Here is a 24,555-nt window from a genome sequence, read left to right as displayed (position 1 = left end):
CTTCTTCAGGCTGAACAAGCCCAGCTCCCTCAGCCTCTCCTCGTAGGAGAGATGCTCCAGTCCCCTCACCATCCTCGTAGCCCTCCGCTGGACTCTCTCCAGTAGCTCCTCATCTTTCTTGAAGTGGGGAGCCCAGAACTGGACGCAGTACTCCAGATGGGGCCTCACTAGGGCAGAGTAGAGGGGGAGGAGAACCTCCCTCGACCTGCTGGCCACACTTCTCTTAACGAACCCCAGGATCCCATTGGCCTTCTTGGCAACTAGGGCACACTGCTGGCTCATGGTCAACTTGTCATCTACCAGGACACCCAGGTCCCTCTCCACAGAGCTGCTCTGCAGCAGGTCCACCCCAAGCCTGTACTTGTGCACGGGGTTGTTCCTCCCCAGGTGCAGGACCCTGCACTTGCCCTTGCTGAACCTCATCAGGTTCCTCTCTGCCCAGCTCTTCAGCCTGTCCAGGTCTCGCTGAATGGCAGCACAGCCTTCCGGTGTACCCACCATTCCTCCCAGTTTTGTGTCATCAGCAAACTTGCTGAGGGTACATTCCAGCTCTTCATCCAGGTCATTGATGAAGAAGTTAAACAAGACTGGGCCCAGTACATGCATGGCAATACTGATATGATGAGAGTGGATACTCTTTTAAAAATACATCATGCCTTGCTACATTCTGGGTAGTCAGAATACGGGTTGCTGTTTTGGTGGGCTTTTCCCATGGTCAGTCTAATTAGAGGGAAATTTCTAAAGGAGGAGGGTGGCTGTCAAGCTTTTGTTTCTTTAAACAACTAGCAGGGTAGTCTGCTAAGTGTTGGAATTTTAACTGTGCAGGAATATAGTGGGATGAATAAGGTATAGTCTCATGTTACTGGCTGGGTGTTGCAAAAAGTGATGAAGCTGCTCTTTTCCTCGGACACTCTGGGCTGAGTGCTGCTGCTGCATCCCTTCGGGATTGCCTGACCGCATTATGAACCAGTGTGGGAAGCTAACCTGATGGAAAATTAACTGGGGCGGGGCAGAGCAAGCAGATTTTTAGGTTTTGAATGAATTCTGAATGGCTCTTTCTCTCTTCATCCCTTTCCCCACTCCCTCCCCCCTTGTCCTGGCAGTTCAGGGAGCTAATTTGTCAGAAGACTAATTGTTTCTAATTGTTTTCAGAGGAAATAGCAGAAGAGAGATGGCTTTCTGTGGATTTGTTTGCCTAAGTTGTCATCGTAGGTTGAGTCTGGTGTAAGGCAGTGGTAAGAAGAATGACAGCAAGGGGCACAAGACTGCACCTTATAGTGGTAGCTAACTGTTAGATGAGTTTCCTTCTAACATGACAAATTACAGCCTTTGAACTTGACTAACCCACGTAAAATTCATGCTAGGAATTTAAAGAAACAGTCTGAAATAATTTCACAGCTGTTTGAGAACTTCTAAGGGGCAGATGATGTTCCAGAGGAGAAGGGGAAAAGGCACTGCAACTGTGCCTCAAAAAAAAAAAAAAAAAAAAGAAAAAGAAAAAAAAAACCAAACAAAAAACAAAACAGAAAAACCAACAACCAAAAAAAACCCCTGACATAAAACCCATTAAAAAACTTCAAAGAAAAAACTCCAAACCAAACCCCAGTAACAGCCTGTTGAAAAGGTAGGAGCTAGAGGGTTACAAACAAGTTACCTTAACAACAGTTCCTGGAGGAATATGGATAATGTAAATAATTTGGCCCTAGTATTGACCTGGAAGATCTTAATCTCTTTGTGAACAACTAATACGAATTTTTCAAGAACAAAGCCTGGTTAATCCAGTCTAACTTCTTTCTGTGGTGGAGCAAGGGACCTAGCGGGTAGTTGCATCTTGGCTTTTTAAAAAGCCTTTTTGATACTGCTGTGTTACGCAATGAGCAGAAAAAGTATGATAGAAACTGTGGTATAGTGAAAGTGAAAATATCTGTTAAATGTCTGAAGAGGTCTGTTTAAATGCCTTTGGTGTTTTCAGGATTGGCTTGGACTACAGCACCTACATACTAAATCAAGATAACATGAATGGCAGCCAGCATGTCTGATGAGGATTCGGCATTCAAAATCACTCTGACAAACTGAGGAAACCACTGCATTTTTAAATGGAAGGCTGTGGTTTCAGGTGAATGAGGTGTTGCATTTGGGTGAAAGTAATCAGCTGTGCAATCACAGTAGAGAATGACTGCAGAATAGAAACTGTAACTGTAGTAGGTTAGTTAACTGTAGATATTTAACATGCTTTCATTATTAAAAATGAGTGCTTCTAGAGTTACCAGTCGCACCTGATTGAGTATTATCAGGAGAGAGATGAGCTGAGCCACCAGCTGAGATGTTGAAGCTGGGGGCAAAGTTGTTGTTGTTGATTTTTGTCCAAATAAGTGAGAACTTGGTGCATGGATGGTGTAAAGGGTGTGTTGCCGTGACTGCTTGTTTTCTTTTATTTAGTGGAGTGTCTCTTGTGGTAAATTGAAACGGATAGGAATAGCAGATTAGTTTACCTGTTTCAGTGGAGGAACTTCTGTCCAGTTGTTTTCATAATATGTGGGTATACTAACACCCTCCACTGAAGTACAGAGTATTTTTGTAATTGGGATGAAAGTCAGGGAAAACTATGGTTTGTGCTTCTGCTTCAAGAATATTGTTAGGATTTCTTTAAATTCTTGTTACTGAAGCCTGTTAGGAAATTAGTGTAGACTACTGGTACTAATTAGCAGTGCCTATTTCCATATCAGATGGATCAGAGAAATTGGAATATGATATGTTGTTACTTCAATATTAAACTTGATTATCCTTGCCACCCTTTCACTGCAATTCCTGTTACGAATATTCCGGTAATCTGGTTTATAGCATCTCGGTGATAACTGTATTGGCACAACTGATAAAGCACTGGTTTACAGAGTACCTAGGAAGAAACGGCATAAAAACTTAAGGAACCGACTTTGGTACTAGGGGGAAAGTACTGTGTTGCATAGTCAGTAAGGTGTTTATAAACATGCACAAGGTCTTGCTGTGTGGGTTTGTGTTGGTAACCCTATATGAACTCTGCTGATACTACTTACTGTCTTGGCAGCACCACAGGAAGGATGGAAGGCATTTCAATAGTAGCATTAGAAAATTACTAGAATTTGTAATGTTACTAACCTGTTATTTGGGTTAAAGTAACAGTTATAAATATCACTTACTTTTAAGCTTGAAAACCAGTTGCAGATTTCTAAAAGTTAAATTACTTTCACCCTTGTGGTTTATCGTTTAGTGATAAACTTTATTTGATGGATTAGAAGGGGAAAAAAGAGGATAATGGATAGCACTGCAATAAATGAGAATGTCTCTAGGAATTGTTCTCTGTCTGGGCAAAAATAGTTGCTTCTTTTCTTGATAGGAGATGATGACAGGCCTCCTTTCTGGTTTTGTGATATCACTGGCAGTAAATGACTGTAGTAAATACAGGATAATTCCAGAGTCAATATCTGTCTGCAGCTACTTGTTATAATCTGTATGTCTAATCAATCTTAAGTGTCTCTCTATAAATATGTAAAGATGGATTTATGTAGCTTGGTGTGCCAAGAACATGCAACTCAACTAAGTTTAGGAACTGAAGTGTTTTGTGTGTTTGTATAAGAGGGAGAGCTCCATCTGCTGGAAAAATCTTTGGGTTTATCGAGTGCATTTTGAGTCAAGTGTGCAGTACTGATTGCGTAGGTCTGATCTCAGGGATTTGGAATGAGAGCATTTGCAAACTTCAACTTTTTTTAAAGTATGAGCTCTGAAAATATGTTCTCAGATTTTCATCTTTTTTTGTTCATAGGAACATCACCTCCAGCGGGCTATCTCAGCACAACAAGTATATGGAGAGAAGAGGGATAACATGGTTATACCGGTTCCAGAAGCAGAAAGTAATATTGCGTACTATGAATCTATATATCCCGGAGAATTTAAAATGCCAAAGCAGCTGATTCACATACAGCGTAAGTAAAGTAGCTGATTCATGGAAGTCGACACAGAGAACTTTTGCTGGTAGTTCAAGAGATTGCTCTTAAATGTTTGTTGAGCTTGCATTAAGACTGACTTCTGAGAATTACTTTTTTCCAACATGTAAAGCAATACATCCTTCCTACCGAAGAGGTGTGTTTAGCCCTTGATCAATAAGTGGATAGATGTCCCTCTTGAGTCTATGTCTATATGCTAGTACTTTAAATTTAGCAATCTGAAAGGCCTGTGTCTGCCCTCTGTGTACTCAGTAGTTACAGCTTGCAGGGAAATTTAGGCTCATTAGCAAGGACAGACACAAATCTACTTGAAGAGGAGAATATATGATACATAGTTAAGAAACAAGACTACTTGTCTGCTGAAGCTTAATCAAGATAAAATGACAGTGGAGTGGATTGGGAAGCTAAGCAGAAATGGCAGTAGTAGTAATATTTGCCTATGCCTGAATGAAATTATTCTACATCTGAAAGTAGGTATTTTTTTATATCACTGATGGCTTGCAAATGTGTTGTGGTTTTGTTTTTGTTCTTGCAAGACGACAGCTATTCTGAAGGGTTGTGACCCTTGATGTGAGCACAACATTACTTCAGATAACTTTTGAAAACATGATAATAAACATAATCTGTTGCAGAATCCTGTTGCGTGGTATAATTAGTGGAATTCAAAAAGTAGTATCTGTGCTATGTAAACAGATCTCGTGCCAAGTTAACTTTGGTTAATGTTAGACTTCTGTATTAGTCCAAGCTTCAGTGATGGCTGAAAGTATCAGAATCACAGAATAGTTTGCGTTCAAAGGGGCTTTTAAAGGTAATTCAATCCAGCATCCCCTGTGCAGTGAGCAGGGACATCTTCCACTAGATCAGGTGCAAGATCAGGAATATTAGATCATGTTGCTCTGCTCCTAAGCATATGAAGAGACTAATACTAGTAGCCTTCCATGCTGATACTAAGGTTACAGTTTTTCATTCTTTTCCTTAACAGCTGAAATGGTGGTTTTAAACTGCATTGTATTCTACCTATTTATTTATAAAAGGAAGTGATGCTTTTCACACTGTTTCCAGATGTGCGCTGGGGAAGAAATTAGTTTCTCTTACTAAGTAAACCAACTTGAATGCAGCATGAGAACTGGGGAGATCTTATTTTCAATGCAGAATGCTGCATTTTCATAGGATATTGTGGAATACAGAACAGTTATTTGTTGTGCAAAACATTACTTGCATTTGAAGATGTCTTGCTAAATAGGGTAGGTCATGCTGGGCCAGTTTAGTCTGACTAGTCTACATCACAGACATCCTTGATGTGAATGTGTGTAAGGTCACTGTCTGCACATACTTTTGTAGAAGTAACCTTTCAAGTGCATTTGGGCTGACATCTGAACTATTGATAATACAGTACACAGAGCTGCAGAATACTAGAAAGTGTTGAAAACTTTGGCAGATATAAAAATTTCTTACTGAAAACATTGAGGTCGAAAGTCACTAGCTGACTTGACCACTAGTAAGCTTTTGTTGATTAACAAAAGCGTAGTCAAATAGATACCAACTATTATTCTTGATTTTTTTTTTTTAATGGTATAATTTTTTTCAAGAAAAAACTAGATAGAACTTCAAAGTAGTATTACTTCATCATTCAAACAAATAGTTTTGGTTTTGTCTTCAGAAGAATCTGGTGTGTACTCCAGGCACTGCTATTAGAGTAAAACATGTCTTTAGTAAAACTAATTTTAACTTTCACTGTATTCTTTAGCTTTTAGTTTGGATGCTGAGCAGCCGGATTATGACTTGGATTCAGAAGATGAGATCTTTGTGAATAAGTTGAAGAAAAGAATGGACATCTCTCCTTTGCAATTTGAGGAGATGATAGACAGACTAGAAAAGGGCAGCGGTCAGCAGGTACAATGGTACTTTGAGTAAAGAATTTGAAATACGCGCTCTGTGCATTGCTGCATAAAAGTGACATGCTGGGTTTTACATTTAGCCAGTCAGCCTGCAAGAGGCCAAGCTGTTGCTGAAGGAAGATGATGAATTGATCAGAGAAGTGTATGAGTACTGGATTAAAAAGAGGAAAAACTGTCGAGGTCCCTCTCTTATCCCAGCAGTGAAACAAGAGAAGCGAGATGGTTCCAGCACAAATGACCCTTACGTTGCTTTTCGAAGAAGAACAGAAAAGATGCAGACACGAAAAGTGAGTAGATCAGTACCTCCCTCTACTTCCTTTCTCTGCATTCTCCCCATCTCAACAAGTAGCTTATATAAAGAAACAATTCTGCTACGTAGTACAAAACAATAAGAGCTGAGGTGTTCTTGTGTTTTAATTGCAAGGGTAAAGACATGAAAGGAACTGCTTTAGGACAGCTATTGAGTGAAAGTTTGTTATTTTTTTCACTAAATTTACTGCTAAACCTGCTTATGGTGTTGGTAACTGTAGCTCACTGATAACGTGCACGTGCTTTTTAGCATGTGATTTTTTTTTTTTTTTTTTACTATATGTACACAAATATTTAGAAATTAATTCAGATTATTTAAATGATGTGGGGAAACATATACACTATGTATCTACAGAATCGAAAAAATGATGAAGCATCTTATGAGAAGATGCTTAAGCTGCGTCGAGATCTGAGTCGTGCAGTAACCATCCTGGAGATGATAAAGAGGAGGGAAAAAAGCAAGAGAGAGTTGCTGCATTTAACACTGGAAATTATGGAAAAGAGGTAACGTTTATTGAAAATTTGATGCAGAAAGCTTTGGAAACTACCTTGTGTTCAGATTCCCTCAAATACTTAAAACAGTGAGAGATTTTTTTAAAAAGTGTTTAAACTTTTTCATGTTTACAAGGTAGCATATTTTCACATACAGCTATGGAGAACAAATAAAATGCTAGGAAGTTGATTGTTGTGAAAAAGTGACCCGTCACACTAAGCTACACTGGTTTATTACACATGTACATGTATTTGTTTATGTATATCTTATACAGAAGGAGAGATCATAGTTTCAGGTAAATTCATTTCGAAATTTGTGTTAAACTTAAATGCATAGGTAGGAAATTCCAGCTAATTTTAAGGCCATTTCTAATCTTTACAATTCTTCCTTTTCTTTATTATTACTGTTGTTTTATAGCAAACTTTGATCCTAATACCCTCTTGAGGAAAACAAATAAGCATTTCATACAGTACAACATGTTGTTCTGTGAGTCGTCTCCAACTAGTGCTTCTCTTGACATCCTGTTTGTCAGCTGTGCTGAAGACCAAATGCTCTGCTCTGTCATCTGTCACTTTACTAATCAACTGAGAATCACGTTTGCGATGTTGAGTTGTTCTTAAAGTTGGTACTTAGGGTCTGAATAGACTTCTCTATCTTAAGCATCCATGTTTGGAAACAAATGCCTGGAGTCAGTATTTTAAAGCTCTAAAACTAACTTTTTAGTCTGGCTTCTTAGGGAGACAAGTTAAATGTCTCTACTGGGGCAATTTTTTCAAGCACTAACCATTTTGGGTGGTTGTATGTATGTTTTTAAATGGTACTTGTGCCCAAGTGATGGGGGGAAAACCGTCTTCTGTTCTTTCCTTCTAGTTTCTTCTTCTTTCCTTTACAGTATTGTCTTTTGGAGATGTTTTACAGGCTTTATAGTGTAGTTACCCTTTTTATTTATTTGTCAGCATTGGTCATCACAATGAAGTTTCCATGTTATTAGCCCCCTTTTTCTGGAATACTTTTTGGTGTTGTGCTGGAAGCCTCCGTACCCCAGCTTGCGAGTATTGGTCTCTGTTGCTCTGTGTCACACAGTTTTTTACCTGACAGATGTTGTGAACGTTCCAACAAATTCAAAAAATAAATTCTGATTTCAGGTATAATTTGGGTGACTACAGTGGAGAGATCGTGTCTGAGGTCATGGCACAGCGGCAGCCGATGAAACCTACCTATGCTATTCCCATCATTCCTGTGACTAACAGCAGTCCTTTCAAACACCAAGAGGCTATGGAACTGAAAGAATTTAAAGTGAAAGTGAGTAATGTCAGTAACCGAGTTACTAGTTCATGCTGTTACATATGCGAGGTACAGCATTTTATGATGGGAGAAAGGGGGAGGCTTTTTGAAACCGGAAATAGACTAGCAAAACTGCACTTGGAAAAAAGTGCTTTGTGCTGTTGGAGTTATGAGGATAACATGCAGACTATTGATAGTCCTCAAGACAGAAATAAAGGAAGTAAGGACCAGCTGCAGACAAAAGGAAAGAAGCAGTTGTATTCTTATTCTGGGGAATGTGAACATTTTTCTCTAATACTGTCCATAAAGTTAGGATATCCTGAACAAAACTGTATTTGTTACCTAGCTATTGGACAAAGATAGGACTAGTGAGGTAAAACCTATATCTTGCTCTAAGTTATGTAGTTATTTTAATCTGGAGCGTTGTAGGTGGTTTTGGGGTTTTTTTGTTGTGTGGTTTTTGTTTTGTTTTGTTTTTTCTCTCTGTGATGTGATCCACTGATATTCCCAGCATGCTGTACATCTTTGGGTTTGTATTTAAGTGAAGTATTAAATAAGCTTATTTGATTTAGGCAGCTGACTAACACTTTTTTTCCTGCAGGCTTTAATTTAGTGTCATAGAAAGCATAGCTACAGTGCCAACAACTGAGTATATTAAATAGGTCAGGTAACACTGGAGAAATCCTGAGGTATAATATGAATTTTGAACAAAGAGTTTATAAACCAAAGACTGTCCAAAGGCTGTTTTGAATCTGACAAGGTGGCTTGGGTCAGTGAAGGCTTCTGTTAATAGCAGAGCATTGTAATAGAGATTGCTGGAGTGTACTAAACTATTAGTGACACTGGGTTGATGCGGTGCCTCGCAGCTTGAAAGAGATCTGTTCTTTGGAAACACGGGAAATGCATTTAAAGTTGACTTTGCATAGTATGGGGAAATGCGTATAATTTTTAGAGGATTTTCTGAGATTCTAGGTGTCTTTGAGAAGTATAACTGCTATTTTTACCTTTAAAGCATTATTTGATACTTATTAATTCTTTAACGCTGCATGAATGCCTGTTAATTTAAAATGTTAGAAAATGAAAAAGGTGCCTCATGGAGATCATTGTGTCAATTTTTGTCTACTTCTCCAAAGCAGTACTGTTACCTTAACCGCTAGCGTTTTATCTAGCACAGATTGAGCAAACAGTACTTGATTCCACCTTGTCTGTTAAACGTTTCAGTTACTGGACATGAAGTACAGATATCAATGAAACAACTGCACATTTTGCTGTTGAGATGGTGGAGAGATGAGCTCATGTTTTAGCTTGCTTACACAGGAGTTTTCTGAAACTCCTGTTTTAAACTGATTTGCTTGTGTGTGTGACTTCATGCTGCTTTTGTTTTCGTGCAGCAAGACAAACCTGATGTTATTAGACCCAAAAGGAAGTATGAGAAGAAGCCAAAAGTCTTACCTTCGTCTGCTGCTGCTGCTCAACAGACAAGTCCTGCTGCACTGCCAGTCTTTAATGCTAAAGATTTGAATCAGTATGATTTTCCTAGCTCAGATGAAGAACCTCTCTCCCAGGTAGGACCTCTAGAGTTCTGTACTGCTCTTGGGGAAAGAATAGAAGTAAAACTCAGGAATTTACTAATATACCTCTTCGTGCATCCCCCCATCCCCTCTCTTAAAGGTTTTGTCTGGTTCTTCGGAGGCTGAGGAAGAAAATGATCCCGATGGTCCTTTTGCCTTCCGTAGGAAAGCAGGCTGTCAGTACTATGCTGTAAGTAGAATTTCCTTATGTATTGTGAGACAGAGCATCATTGGTGGAAAACATCTCGTTTAATTGTTTAAAATTATTTTAAGCCTCATTTAGACCAACCTGGCAACTGGCCATGGAGTAGCCCTAAAGAGGGAAGATTAGGAGATGTGCGTTACAGATACTGCTTAACCACTCTCACTGTACCCCAGAGGTGTATTGGGTTTGCACGAAGACGGGTCGGCCGTGGTGGAAGGTAAGTGCTGCATAATTGTTGCTGGCTTTAAAAATAAAATGAAAAAAAAAATAAAATCAGTAAGACATAAAGAGCAAAGTGAAAAAAAAAAAATGGAGGCATTGGTGAGATTGACTTTTTAAATACTTCCATGCTATACAAGTTTCCTTATCTGGTTAATGTCTCCATTTTTATTTTGCAGTAGTGGAAGCTGCTTTAATACTGTTCTCATAAATGTTTCTAGTGTTTTTTATTGCTGGCACTCCCAAGTTCTGAGGTGAAAATACATGTATGTTTTCAGCTGTGATTGGTGGTTTATATTTGAATAATTTGCATAGTTTTCTTCCAATATAATAGTGTTTAAAAATAGCTAAAGTCACATTTTTCAGAAAATGCATTTCTGAGTTTGGACCATATTTTGTGATTTTTCCAGTTATAGAGGAGAATTTTGGGAGGAATACTTAACAAGTGACTAACTGTTAAATTTCAAATGTCAAAAATATTAAAAGAATTAAGGACTTCAGGCACTTTGCTTCTAAGCATCTGTATCAAAAACAATTTATAAATTGTTCAGTGTATAAGTGCTATTTCTTTCATATTGTATGATGTTTTTAAGAAAATGGTACATTGGTATTTTAATTTAAAAAAATGTAAGAACGCGATTTGGCTTTCAGATTAATGCTTAGCACCTCTTCACATGTTAGCAAGTCAGGTTGGCATATCAGCAAAATCAGAATGTGGGAGCTGATGGCTCTTACTGGGATTTTGCAAGGGGATTTGGAAGTTAATGTGTGGCATCCCCACTGCATTAGGATGGTTGTAGGTATATTCAGTATGTATAGCAGTAAGGCTTTTGAACTGAAATTACTTTAGGAGGGCATTTGAATTGCTTTTTAGTTACTTAAGCAATTCTTTTTTTATTGACCTTTTTTTTGTTTGCATTGTGGAACTCTGTCTTCCAGCCTCTGATGATTTAAAAAAAAACCAACTTATGCAGCGTCTTATACATCAGCAGTTCAGACAGTAAAAGCTATAATACACATGTGAAGAGAAACCTAAACGTACTACTTCTTGTAAAATAACATATAGTCATGCATTGTGCTGGGAGGGAGACAGGGACTGGGCTTGTTCTAGAACAGTTGTGTGTAGTTTCTTCTGTCCCTTTGTCGTCCCCAAGCACACGTGGCAAGATGGTGACTTGGTATTTTCTTGCCACTGTATAATTCTGCATTGTTTTCATGTTTTTAGGGTGTTACTAGACAGAGCGCATTCGGACTACGATAATACATTTCATCAGCTGGATTTGGAAATGTTTTCCTCATCGCAACACTCTTCAATCAGTCAATTTGCCAATACCTCAGAAACAAATACCTCGGACAAATCTTTCTCGAAAGACCTCAGTCAGATACTAGTCAATATCAAATCATGTAGATGGCGGCATTTTAGGCCTCGGACACCATCCCTACATGACAGTGACAATGATGAACTCTCCTGTAGGAAATTATACAGGGGTACAAATCGAACAGGCACAGCACAACCCGGGACCCAGACATGCAGTACCTCTATACAAAGTAAAAGTAGCAGTGGTTCAGCACATGTTGGTATGTTTATTTTGACAAATTTGTTTCTAGAAATTTTGAACTTGGCTCAGAAAACTCAGACTATCATTAGGTCATCCAAACTTTATATCATGTTCTGTTTTGATGGTAACAGCACATCTTTGCTTTTATCTCTATTTGCTATATAGTTTATTTACTTGTATTTATTACTAGTGGTAGTGTACTGCATCTCAAATTGGTGCAGATGCTACCTTGGTATATAATTATGGTTTTAGAAGTACAAGGGTTTACAAACCAGTATTGTGTAGGGTTTAAGTTGACTCTGAAGATCTGGATTTTTAAAAACAAAAAGATGTTGATGGAAATGTTGACATAAATATTACATTCTAAATTTTTTATAGGACAAGGTGTGGTGGGAAATGTTTAGTTAAAATGTATGTATTTAGAATTTCAGCATGTTATGAATTCTTACTTGAACTTGCATGAAATTAAATGCCGTTTCCCATCGAAAAAATACCCAGCCCACCTCCACTGATGGATCTGCTCATGCTTGGCAAAACTCTCAGACTAATCACCTGTACATCTTGTTAGCAAGTGGCAGATAACATCTTGCAGAACCTGAAGTACAGAATTGAGGACCTGACTCCAAGAAAACTTGATGTGATGTTAATTGATTTTAATTGGAACACTATTGGATAGCATCACTCTCTATATAGAGTTCTTCATACTGGAAGACTAGTATTTATGTAGTTAGAATGTAACTTAAATAAAAGTTCACCACCGTTTTGTAAGGAGTCTCTAGAATAATGTTCTCCTTGCCATTTTGAATTATGGCTTTGGAAATAAATTGGAAAACCTGGGTAATGTAGGAGTGGGGTGGGGGAGATACATATACCTAATAAACTCCCCAAATTGTGGCATGTTTTGGAGATTTGCTCAAATGAAGAACATTGCCCTAGTATCAGATGACTTCAGTCCTGCTGTTTTCCAATGTATTTTATACCTTTCTTCACTGTACCACCTGTTGGGTTTTTTTTGGGGGGTGTGTGTGTGTTGGGTTTTTTTGTTTTGTTTTTTTTTTCTTCCCTGAAAATTCTTCCTCCTTGCATTTTTAGAGTTAGTGGGCAGCTTTGTTCTGCTGCTTTATTTCATGCTTCCTCTCCATGCTGTCCTAGATCAGGTCCTTGCCCACATCCCTCATTCTTTTCTCTCTTACGACTCTTCTTGCTGGAAATGTATTAGGGCTAAAACTGATGGCTCTTCTGGTTTGTGATTGAAGTACAGCTTTTGGTGCTTAAATTCTGCCCCTCAAATCAGTAAACGAAGTCCAGAACTGAATGAGGACATGCTTTGTCTAGTGGGCATTCTGAACTATCATGAACTTGTAGTCAGGTTACTAGTGTGAAAATAAAACTAATGTGCGGTGAATAGATTATGAAGACTGTAAGGTTGTAGTAGCCCATACATTACATCTGAAAAATCATGTAGACTTGAAAAATTGACTGATGGAGTTTAAAGCATATGTCTTTGTGTGTGTGTATAAATAAACACACACCCACCCCCATAGAATCTTTTCCTTAAATAGATGATTAAGATAATTATCTACATCAGATAGGAATTAAATACAATTGTTATTTATGGTGATGAGTTCTGTACAAGGTTTTGACGTGTGGTGGTATTTTGAAGCCTGTGGGAAAGTAATACATCTGTAAAAGTACCCAGCATATTGCGTTCATTTGTGCTTGGGATTCTATGCAGATGGCTTATCATCTGTGTAAAATATTAAAATTAGTATTCCGAGCTTTTCCAAATTTAAATCTTGTGGAGTTTAGATTCATATTTTTATTAGTTTGATACAGGAATGGTATACTCAATAAAAAATATAACTATGTCTGAATTCATAAATATTCTTGATATTAGTTACCACAGTCTTTGGATAGTCACTTAGCATACCAGGTAGATTGTACCCGTATAATTACTTATTATCTTAGTCAAGTTTCTTGTAGCATTGGAAGTACATATGAGTTTGTGTATATGTGGTGTAATGATGATCATCTGTTCAGGTGTAGGTGTTTGAAAAGGAGCATACGGTCTTGATCGTTCTGGTGCCATTCTGTTTTCTGGTGTTCCTTTTTCAGTTTCTTAAAGGATTCTTTTAAGATACAAAAACATACTTGCAACCTGTGTAGATAGTGTATGTCACATACATATGAGTTTGACTTCTTCAAAGTTGATTGTCAGTTGGGGCTGCAGCTGCTGAGTTACGTCTTCTTACTTCCTGTAGCAAATACTGTAAACAACATCAGGTATCTAACATATATACTAAAGTTTTTCTAATAGTCACTACTGCAGATGTGCAGCCCTGTAGAGTGTCCCTGTTCCTTTTTCTTAGCTGTCTTTAAAGCTGGGAGTTTGTGGGTGTGGATTTTTTTAGGTTTGGTTCTCTTTGCATTATAGGTTTTTGAAGTGGCAGTAGGTCTTTTTACCAGAAAATACTTATTAACTCATCTCTGTGTTTAAAAATCCCTTTATCCTTTCACTGCTGCTGTGAGTTGTGGTCAAACCATATTGCTTACCTTTAAGATGAAGCTCATCCTGAGATTCTGTAGTGGCCAGCCGAGGTGGTCATGTTGCTGTGTGTGTTGTGCACCATCACATGATAAGTTTTGTCTGTTTCCATATTAACGAAGTTCAGAAAAGTCTTGAGCTTTCTCCACCTTGAACGATCCAGACAACATGCTGCTGACATGGAAAAATTGCTGTGGAAAACCTTGCTTTTCAAGTCTGTTCTACATGGCTAGCGCAGGTGTGGAGTTGAGATGGTATCTCAGGTCTTCTGGTAATCAGAGGATGTGTTATAAAAGCTGTGCTGTGGCATACTATTCTCTGGCTGTAGGAAGCATTGTTTCTCATCCTGAAGACTGGAGAGAGGTTTCCCAAAGAGCCAGGTATTTTACAAACATTTTGAAGTGCCTTTGACCCTGAAGAAACGCAGGTTAGACTTGGTTTTCAGAGTGCTTAGCACAGAACATCTGTGGAAAATGAAGTTGTTGCATTGAGATTTTGTGTGTAAACTGAGAAGGGATGTCTTTTAAAAAAAAAAAAAAAAAAAAAAGCCCTCACAAGTTACTTGAAAATGGGGCTTGTGCTGGACTTGTCATGTGCTGAAGAATAGACTTTAGCAGCAAGATCAAGTGGCCAACAAAAGTAGCATCACTTTGAAGATTCCTTTTCACCTTACTGAAGGATTGCAAAAAAGCATTGCTTGCCCTCTTGTAAAAAGAGCTGATTCAGGGATCTTCAGGCATATGTTATACTGAACACCACGAAAAAACAGGCAGGAGTGTAAGAGGATGATTCTTGTGGAGGAATAACTTGTTCAGTGGGGAAGCTATTCACTCTGAACAAAATGACTTTGTAAAGGGAGCCTGTATTGCTGACAATCAATCTCACCAAGTTTCTGAATCATAGTCCTCAGACATGGAACTTGTCTCTTAAGTCTGGAGTGTACAGTAGGAATGAATATTCATCTGAAGTATTTGTGTCCCAGGAATTTAGTCTTCCTTGTTTGATTGATCTAGTTCTTCCAGGCAATTGGTAGTCTTTGAACTGCATCACATTATAGAGAGATTGTGCTTTCTGCACAAGACATTTGCTGTTAATTATGTTACATTCGTAACAGACAAACTATGTTACATTCGTATTTTTAGATGCTTGCATCTAGTAATCAAAGGTCTGGGACATTTAAAACTGCACAACACGTATAATTCAGTTGCAGCCTGGTGTTTAGGAGGCAGACCAGAGATATCGGTTGCTCGTGAAAGATAGGAGTGCTGATTCCCAGGCTCCACAGTAAGACCAGCCAAGTTTCTTGTGTGCTGTTCTTTTCTGCCTCCTTCATCCAGAAGCTGGGTCACTTTGAAAAGAAAGGCTGCAAACTGTCAACACTGAAGAGGCTAGCAGTTAACTAGACTCTACTCACTAAATTTGGAACTCTTTGCGAAGAAGCTGAAGTATTCTAGCAGAAGCCTTGCTGAAAATTCTTTAAGAGTTAAGATGTTAGGGGTTGTAGACCTTACTGTATATGAAAAACTGCGGGCATCCAGAATATAGTTAAAAAATCAGGAGTAGCTTACCTTGCATTTTCTTGTAAACCAGAGATTTGGATTATGTGCTCCAAATTGTGCTTTGCTATTCCGTAACTTTTCTTGTGGGAATTCTGTGGAAGTAACATATTTCTCGCTAAACTTGGATGTTTTTTTTGCATCTCTTAATCTACTTTTTAAAAGCAAGTTTGCGCACTTAGGGGTCTAGCAGGATGAGGACCTATGCTTCCATTTCCCAGGTGTGTGTTTAGCATTTCCATCTCCAAATTTATAATGTTGGTTGATGGATCTACGCTGTTTTTTCATGTTCTCATTAAGGATGCCTGACACCCATCTTCAGACATCCCTTTCCTGGAAAGAGGCAGGAGGAAGCTCCTCAGTCCTTGTGGCAGTTTCTCACACCAGAGTAGAAGGACCTGTCCTACCTTTTCAATGTTTTCATGCCATCACGGGCTGTGTTTAGATCTTTTTATTTAACTTTTATGTCTGTAATAGTCTCAACACTGCTGTCTGTTTTACTGCTTTCCCTTTTCCAAATGTTTATTTTCACATTGTAGGATAAACTTAGTAATGAAAAATACTGGCATTTGTAATGGCCTTTTTCAGTTATGATTGGAACTTAACAGTCTTGGCACATCTATGGCTGAGATGTTGAGATCCCAGTTGAAGAAGTAATGGCCTTGGGAGCAGCAGGTGTTTATAGTCCACCCTAGGCTGAGTTGAAAAGAGGAAATCCTAAAAGGAAAAGCCTCTTTAGTCTGGGAAATGTGACTGGGGATGGGGAAGAGTCAACAGTTACTGAAACATCAGAGCACTTCTGGAGACTTTGTAGTTACACTAGATTTTCTCACTTGCCTTCAACCCCGTTGGAGTAATATTTTGCTTCAAAGTACTGGATCTTTGGGCTTGTGTGTACTGTTACGCTTTGTCTGCATCCTGTGCAAGGATGATCACATTTATAACTGCAGAGTAAACTGTGTGTACCCCAGCTGGCCTGTGACATTGTGGTGGAAACTCAAAAACGATGGACAGACAAATGTAAATGTGTAGCAAGCGTTTGTAGCTTTCATTTAAAAGTCCTCATTAATTATTTTCTGTCTGTTTTTCTTCCACTACCAAGTAGGGAGTGCACATACAGATCTTGTATCTAGTATATAATTTTGAAGTCTAGAGTTCTGATGTTAGGAATTTCACACTGAAGTTCTGTTGGGCTGAAATACAAGGCTGTTGTAGTAATAATCAAGGGCATAATGATTCATGTTCTTATAGTGTCTAATAATGCCATGTTTAAGTAAAATCAATCTTGAACTTCTTTTCAGAAAGTGAAACATCTTTGGGCCTGGTGCATCAAATACTAAATCACACTGATGGCTCTAAGTCTCTCCAATCTTCCGAATTCACTGGTGAGAACTTGTTGTACAGTAGAAAATCTTTAACCAGGCAATGTAAGCCAGATAACATCTCTTGTAAGATAGTCATAAAAAATGTGGTGTTCCGGTTTACTTAGTATTGTGATTGATGTTTGCTTTGCATGTACTTTGGCATTAATTGTTCTCTTATGCAGCAGGGATGTGATGCTCTCGTGTATTTCTCTTAAGAAAACATTGTAATGTGATGTATTGTCTTTCCACACACTTTAGTAGTTCTGTGGTTTATGGGATTTCTCAACTGGAAGCTGTAGTTATGTGATCTTTCTTCTGTTACCTGATCAAGACTGCATTTTAATGTCCATCACCTCAGCTGGAAGGATCAGGGAAACCAGTATTCTGAATGGATTTTTGGAGAGGTTCTTTGAACCCAATATAATCTTAATGCTTGAGATTTCCTCCTGGAAGAACATTTCTGATCATGAGAGCAGATACTTAACCTGATGTTATGAAGCAACTGCTTTTTTAAGTTACTCTCATTTAAATATCTGATTATTTAGATGTTTAACAAGACTGAAGCATTTGCTGAATAGTTTAATGGAGCTGCTTGAGTCTCTCAGTATTACAATTTTTTTAAGCTTTATTAGACACAAATATGCTTGCCTGGATAGGTCATTGTGTTTACTCCACAAAGTTTACCCGGTTTCTCTGGCAAGCTAGCGAGGATCTTCAGGAAATCAAGAGGAATGCTAGTAGAAGGACCAGTAGTTTACATGTGCCTTTTCTGCTTTCCGAGAGTTGCTCCCTGGTTTTTAGGAAACTGGTTCTTGTGGTCAGGTTTTTTGTAAGTCAGTAGTTTCTTACTTCAGGGAAGCAAAGTAACGCTAGTGAGTCACCTCCCAGTAAACCTTGCAGCAGTATCCAGGAGGGGATGCTGTGGCTGCTTGCCATGCAAAGACCAGTCTGTTCATAGAGATTGCAGAGCTAGCCCCCCTCCTCACTGCTTTTGGCCACTTCTGAGAAGAACTTGCATTTCCAGAGAAGCTAAATGTAAGCTACAGTTTTGTAAGGCGAGTACACGTTAAATGCTGTGGTAAAACTAGTTAGCACTGTAAAAATAATTATCTATTGCAGTATAAAACTTCTGAGAACTATGGATCTTCAAGAAGTCCACTTACAGCATCACTGTTACTCTGTGCTCCAGAAAACACTGCCTTTAGAGTATCAGCATCCCACAGAACTTGGTAGATCTGTAAACAGAATCATCCAGTTGAAAGATACTATTCAGTGGCTTAATTTGAGGAAAAAATTTGTGTAATTATTCCAAAGATTACAAACAACTTGCTTATAGTCATGTAAATGATTGTGGGGAAACATTCATAATGTAGTGTGGTGTTAAAAAACTGAATTACTGCACAAGAGTTGTGGCTGTCGCTAAGGAGATACTAAGCAGTCATTTATCCTGTCAGTCAGTCTCAGTAACGTACAATGTTTCTTTCCTTGTATTCATAGCTGCAAACTCCTGAAGCTTTTTCTTCTACCTTCGAGTCCTTTTTGCTTTCTGTAAGCCAGAAAACATTTCTGTTACTTGCTGCCAAGGTATAGCACTAATACGGTTGCAGAATAGGTGTGTGCATTGTCCCAAGCTCTTCCATGAAGAGGATAACAGCGTAACACGGTGTACTAACTTAAAATCCTGAAGGTTGTCTCAACTGGAAGGTTATGACTTGATTTGGGATTCCACCAGAAACAATTCGGAAGTGTACTGAGTTTTAATTGTTCCAATTCAAAACAGTATGCTGTGAACAAACGAGTAAGAAGCGTTTACGTAGCCTAGGCTCTCAGTAAAACTGGAGCTACCCATCTCCTGACAGCCATCCATCTGGAGATGTGGGTGACTCCAGGTAGGGTTGTGTCTGAAAGGTTCCCAGTGTTGAAGGTTAGGGAAGGAGTTGGGTTGGGTTAACTTAAGGAGTCAGGTGACACCCGTAAATTACTGAAAGTGTCTTGGATAGTATGTAGACATTTGGGAAAAAGTACAGTTGTTAGCTATGAAAAAACAGTTGAGGTATTCTGAAATGAGAATGTTCTTATTTATAGTGTATCGGTAGTGGTAGTTGAGATATTCCCACCTCCACCCCTCACTAGATTCTGTGTAGAGAATGAAACTGGATGTTTTGTCACTGTCTAATTGAGTAAATTCTGCAGTATTAAATAGTCATTACCTTGTCATGGAACCAGAACCTCTGTGTCACTAGCATGCTTTTTGAGAAGAGTCTGTAAACACTGCGCTTCTGTCTAGGGCTGCCGAGGCAAGAATCTGTTTAAAAATCTAATGTGTCATCTTTAACCACTGAATGTTAGGTTTTGTCCCTTTTTTTAACCTGAAGCTGTTGTTCAGGTGTCTGTTGCTTTACTAATTTTTTTTAGAGCCTCCAAGGTCTCCACTAGTATCAGGAATATGTAACTTTGTGTAGCTTTGTGTAGCAATACTCTTCTGAGTTAGACACATGGTTGCTGATTTAAGTGTATAGAAAAGGTCTGGGCTTGCTTCTTGTTTGCTGTTTTTTCCCAGGCAGGTAAAGACCAGTGTATGACACAGAAGAAAATTACATTCATTTTTGCTACTTTTACCATTTTTCTCTGAGGCAGATGAAAGAGTTTCAGCTGTGCTCTTTTTCTTCTTTAGAATAAAGATGAGAATAGGTAATAAAATTTCTGAAAGAAAGTTCTTGAGGACACTGTTACGGTTTTTCTAGAGAAAGTGACGTTAACAAGATACTAAGTTTGGCACCTGTGCAATTGCATGTATGCTAGCTTTGCAGGCAAGGAAAAAATACTCTCTGCAAGCCATATGTAATTAACCCATTAATAGCGGCTACTTATTTATGGTCTGCAAGGCATTCTACTTGAATTGCTTTTTAAAAAAAGACAGTGGAACTTAGACTAGCTCTTTGAGAAGTTTAGGGCTGTGCCTGCAGATATAGAGGCACAGACAGTCAGTACACCTGTGACTGCACTGTGCTGAGCATACAAGTGATTGCCCCAGAAAGCCTTCCCGATTCTAGTCAGTTGTGTGCCACAGCTACAACTGTGGAACTACTTTGATGGAAAGTACATACAGACATTTTTTGTGCATGGAATGATAGTTTTCAGAAACAACCTACATCTCACGATCTATAGGCTTATTTTTTTTAATTGGAAGTGTAATATAGACTGTACTCTGGGAGCAGGAGGGGAAGAAACGTAGTGACAGTGAGCAAAATACATGGTGGCTTTTAACAGATGAGGAATAAAGTGTGCTGTCCTAGTTTGCAGGTCTTCAAAAGAATTAATGATTAATTTTGGTTTGGATAGTTCTCAGTAGTAGTAATGTTTTCAATAAAACCTTCAATGTAGTGCTTCTTTCGCATGGAGAGAGAAGAGCTAGCTTATGTATAATAACAATCTGTAACCTCTTCTGGTCCATGAGCATATCTGGCTATGCTGTGGAATGAAAAAGGAGTATCAGTCAGATTAGTTTAGGAGGCTGTAGCTTTCAGCGGTCCTTTATGGGCAGTCTTGTGTTTCTAAACTGAATGCAATTGATCAGTTCAGAATCTCTGATAGTGTTGTAAATAGTATTTTGAAATGTGTGGTAGGCTTTTACCTTTAATAAGGGAAGCAGCAAAAATGTTGCGGAATGTTTTAACCTAAATTGAAAAACTTGAAATAAGTTTTCTTCAGGGTATTCTCAGATATGACAGATAAATAGCCATTTCCACTGCATTTTCAAGGTGGTGTTTGTAAGTGTGTTTGGATGTTTGAGCAGAAGTAAGAGAAGCAGTTCGAATATAGATGAGGGTGGTGGCCATAGTGGGGTGGTTCTGTCACTTGTTTACTTTGACAGCCCTATGACTGTTTTCATAGTGGTGGAAACTTTGAGCTTCGAGGTTCACAGAGGACTTAAAAAGAAATACACTGATGCACAATTAGAAAAATGTAGTTCTTCTAAATTTTGCTTCCAGAAAGAAGGGGGAGCACTTAAGGCTATCTTAAATAATGGCTGTCCTAAACAAACACAGCTTGTCTCAGCAAAGTTTATTTACTGTTTTTCGAAAAGAAAACAATATTTTGGAGTTGGTAAAACCAACATAGGTGACTGTTCTTGCTGCAACTCCAGAGGTAAAATCTAAAATACATTTAAGGCTTGAAGTCTGAAACTAACTATCAATAAATTTTGCTTACTCTGGTCGACAAAAGGGAGATGGTTATGATGGTGGAAATCTTAATTCAGCCAAAGATGGCAGTATAACATATCCTTTGTTTGCCCCTTTACCTCTTTGTCAGTCTGCAAGTCATCTTTATTTACATCACTTACGCAGCCTGTTCCTAAGCAGTATATTTACAGTGTCATACTGTAGAATGAAAAAACCTTACTAGTACATGGAACCTTCAATATCATTGGCACTAAGTTGGCTAAACGATACTGCTTCTAAATTTCACGATTTTTAAAAAACAGTAATAAGTCACTACTAACTGGTCAGTATAAGTGAAACACCTTGTCAGTACTGGCACAGGACATCCATTTTTCTCTCTGCTACTCAGCTTTATACATGCTAATCTTCGTGTGCTAAAGCTTTTGTGCTCTAACTTCTGTGTTTGGTGACAGTTTAAAAAAATGTAAAGGGCTTCTAGTTTATGTAAAGTAGAATTAAATTTTAAACAGCCAACTCCTGAATATTTAGTCTGTGAATTCTAGTCTGTGGGGTTTTTTTTTTTGTTTGGTTTTTGTTTTTTTTTTTAAAGTAAGGGCATTTATGAATGGTGTTACTAGAAATAACTTCAAAACACCGAAGTGAGATTTAGCTGGGAGAGAATTGGGAAGTGATTTGTCACGGCAATATAAACAAGTGCTACATTCCTGCTTGCTGCAGAATGTTACTTAAAAAATAGTAACTTGAATGTAACAGCTGAATAAAAATTTATAGCTTCAAGTGCTCAGATAGCAAAGTGCTGGTAATAATTTAGTGCTATTTCCAGTACATAATAAAAGGATTTGGAACAATAATTTACGCCCCCCATCCCCAATCACAAATACACTGGAAAAATGCATGCTCAGCAGTGTTTGCTCTGTTTGTTTCCAAATATTAATCCTTATTTTGGTTGGCCATTTGTATTGACTTGTTATACAAGTTTATACATAAGGTACAATTGCTCTTCGGAATCCTGTTGTATCCAGAATCAGGAGGTGATTATAGTTTTGATAGAAACAGGTTTTCTTCAAGCAAGCAAGCCTGAAGGAGTAGATTCACAAAAAAATTTTTAAAATTGCTATTTGTGAACAGGATTCAAGTGTGGTGTTGATTTGTTGCTAAACGGTAGTGAACTTCCCCAAAAGTGCAGCTTCCACTGCATTCTAGAAATGTGAATGCAGTTTAGAGCATTTATTTCGGATCATCTGTACAATCCGAAGATAAAATTGAAGGAAGGATCTGAAAGGCGTATCCTAGGCTGAATTTGCAACAGGATTCACATTCCAGGCTTGAATCAGTTTTAAATTGAAAACTGAGTTCCTTTCATTTTGGAAATGCAATTTAAAAAACCAGAAATCCTAACATTTCACAAAGTTAATAAATGAACTAATGACTCCCCACCTCTGCACCATTGGGCATTCCCTTGTTAATCTGTACAAATATCACTGTTCTTTATTGATTTTAGACTTGTGGGCTAGCTGCATAAAATTCTAGTTGACTTGTGATGCACTGACTACTGAGTCACCTTTCAAAGATTTTAGAGAAGGATGTAGTTCTATCAGAGTCTGTCTTGATGGAGTTGCTTGTACATGTGATTAAAAACAACAAAAGTACTGTACTGGGATAGCCTGCACAGTTGTAAGCATGCCCAATTTAATGTTTTCAACTAAACTTCAACTTAAATCTTAATTGTAGGTACTTGCTACATTCAAAATGCTATCTGTGAGGGCTGAAAGAATGCAGTGCCCAAGTTTTGCATAGAAACCTACTTTACTAGTAATGAGATATTGTAGTTTCACAAAGTGAAAACAGCGATGCCATTTCTACCTGTAATTTCTTTGTAATCAGTTATTAGAGTGTTTTTGGTGATTTTGATTGGTATCTTGAGCTAAATGCAGCAGAGCAGTTAAACCCTCTATACCAAAAAACAACTTAAAAAGGGAAGGCTTAATTTGAACAAAAATTTCTAGGAGGATGATAGCCTTTTTGCCATAAAGGTGCATTAAGGCTCTTAGGAACTTGCTGTGGTGTATTACTATATATTTTTTTTAGGATTATAAAATAGATGTGTTTATATACACAACACCTATGTATTTTGATATAGTATTTTCTCATTTTATATTTTGTTCAGCATTTACAGCCGAACAATACCAGCAGCATCAACAGCAACTGGCACTAATGCAGAAACAGCAGCTTGCACAAATTCATCAACAGCAAGCAAATAGTAATTCCTCTGCCAGCACGTCACAGGTGAGGGATTTGTCTGTGCTATGATTTATCCCTCATTGTTTCCCACCAGGGTTCATCTCTAATTGTCAACTGTTGCCATAGAACCTTGAAACTAACCAACAGGAAAGTGGCTTTCGCCTGAATCTACATCATAGCCATTCTGTAAAGTGTTTAGAAGGGACACTGCAGGTGAGTGTGGCAGGCATTGCCTCTGCTCCCTCTTAACACAAAAAAGATGGGTCAGTCAATTAATGAAATTTTCAAAGCCTTAGAAATATGAATTGTAGAAATCTCCAGCCATGTCATTATCCTCTTGATAGTGGGGCATTTTTAGAGCAGGATTTTTAGTTAATAACTAAAGCTAACTCCTAAATATGTCCTCCATACAGCTGTGGAAGTGTAATATTCATAGGTGTGTGCTGATTACTGTGGTGACAGACAGATAAACGGGTTCAGAGGTTGTTAGCAATCTGAACTTCTGAGTCTCTGAACTGGGTTTGGAATTTCATGAAAACAAGCTGACCTGTGAAACAATGTTGTTCCATACAACTTTGGAAATAAGTTTCTTTGCATTTTTAAATAGTTGTGGGGATTTTTCTTCTCCATTGTTATAATGGAGCAAAAAGTGCATGGAAAAAAAATCACGGTTCAAATTTTAACTGGTTGTACCAAATGCTGAGAATTTGGTCTAGAAAATGAGTGGGCCACAGTTCTGATTTACATGTATTGATTTTTGTATTACTAGTTTGTGTGTAGCTTTTAAAATGTGGAGAGTACTGACTTTTGGAAGCCTCGATCACATATATATGCCACCGTTGTTCTTTTTAGGGTTTTGTTTCCAAGACACTGGATTCTGTTAGTGCTCAATTTGCTGCTTCAGCTTTGGTTACATCAGAACAACTGATGGGATTCAAAATGAAGGATGATGTGGTGCTTGGAATTGGGGTGAATGGCATTCTTCAAGCCTCAGGTATGCAGCCGTTTGATGGAATTTGATTGCATCTTGATTTTTATGGTGGAGGTATGTCTCTCTGAGTATTTTCTGAAAAATGAGCTTACTGTTTGTTTGTTTTGTTGTTGTTTTTTTTTCTTTTGCAGGAGTGTACAAGGGCTTACACCTCAG

The 24,555-nt window shown here is 38.2% G+C and overlaps 1 protein-coding gene across 8 annotated transcripts in view; it reads left to right on the top strand.

Moving 5' to 3' along the window:
• EPC1 (enhancer of polycomb 1) overlaps positions 1-24,555 on the top strand; it is a 66,193-nt gene that overhangs the window by 39,934 nt on the left and 1,704 nt on the right. For 3 of the 8 annotated variants that reach the window (XM_075419671.1, XM_075419672.1, XM_075419666.1), the window contains 14 exons: positions 3,800-3,959; positions 5,728-5,873; positions 5,959-6,165; positions 6,543-6,691; positions 7,826-7,982; positions 9,356-9,529; positions 9,636-9,725; positions 9,809-9,957; positions 11,185-11,537; positions 16,921-17,004; positions 23,335-23,453; positions 23,535-23,621; positions 24,261-24,402; positions 24,531-24,555. The exon at positions 24,531-24,555 is cut by the window's right edge and continues 342 nt beyond it. In XM_075419671.1, the coding sequence (XP_075275786.1) occupies positions 3,860-3,959; positions 5,728-5,873; positions 5,959-6,165; positions 6,543-6,691; positions 7,826-7,982; positions 9,356-9,529; positions 9,636-9,725; positions 9,809-9,957; positions 11,185-11,537; positions 16,921-17,004; positions 23,335-23,453; positions 23,535-23,621; positions 24,261-24,402; positions 24,531-24,555 (1,982 nt within the window). In that variant the 5' untranslated portion in view covers positions 3,800-3,859. Of the gene's footprint in view, positions 1-3,799; positions 3,960-5,727; positions 5,874-5,958; positions 6,166-6,542; positions 6,692-7,825; positions 7,983-9,355; positions 9,530-9,635; positions 9,726-9,808; positions 9,958-11,184; positions 11,538-16,920; positions 17,005-23,334; positions 23,454-23,502; positions 23,622-24,260; positions 24,403-24,530 lie in introns of those variants that run through there. The other 5 variants (XM_075419668.1, XM_075419669.1, XM_075419670.1 and 2 more) reach the window with 5 other exon arrangements.

The sequence above is a fragment of the Opisthocomus hoazin genome, chromosome 4 (genome assembly GCF_030867145.1).
Source record: "Opisthocomus hoazin isolate bOpiHoa1 chromosome 4, bOpiHoa1.hap1, whole genome shotgun sequence".
Classification (NCBI taxonomy): domain Eukaryota; kingdom Metazoa; phylum Chordata; class Aves; order Opisthocomiformes; family Opisthocomidae; genus Opisthocomus; species Opisthocomus hoazin.
This window is presented reverse-complemented; position numbering and strand designations above follow the sequence as displayed.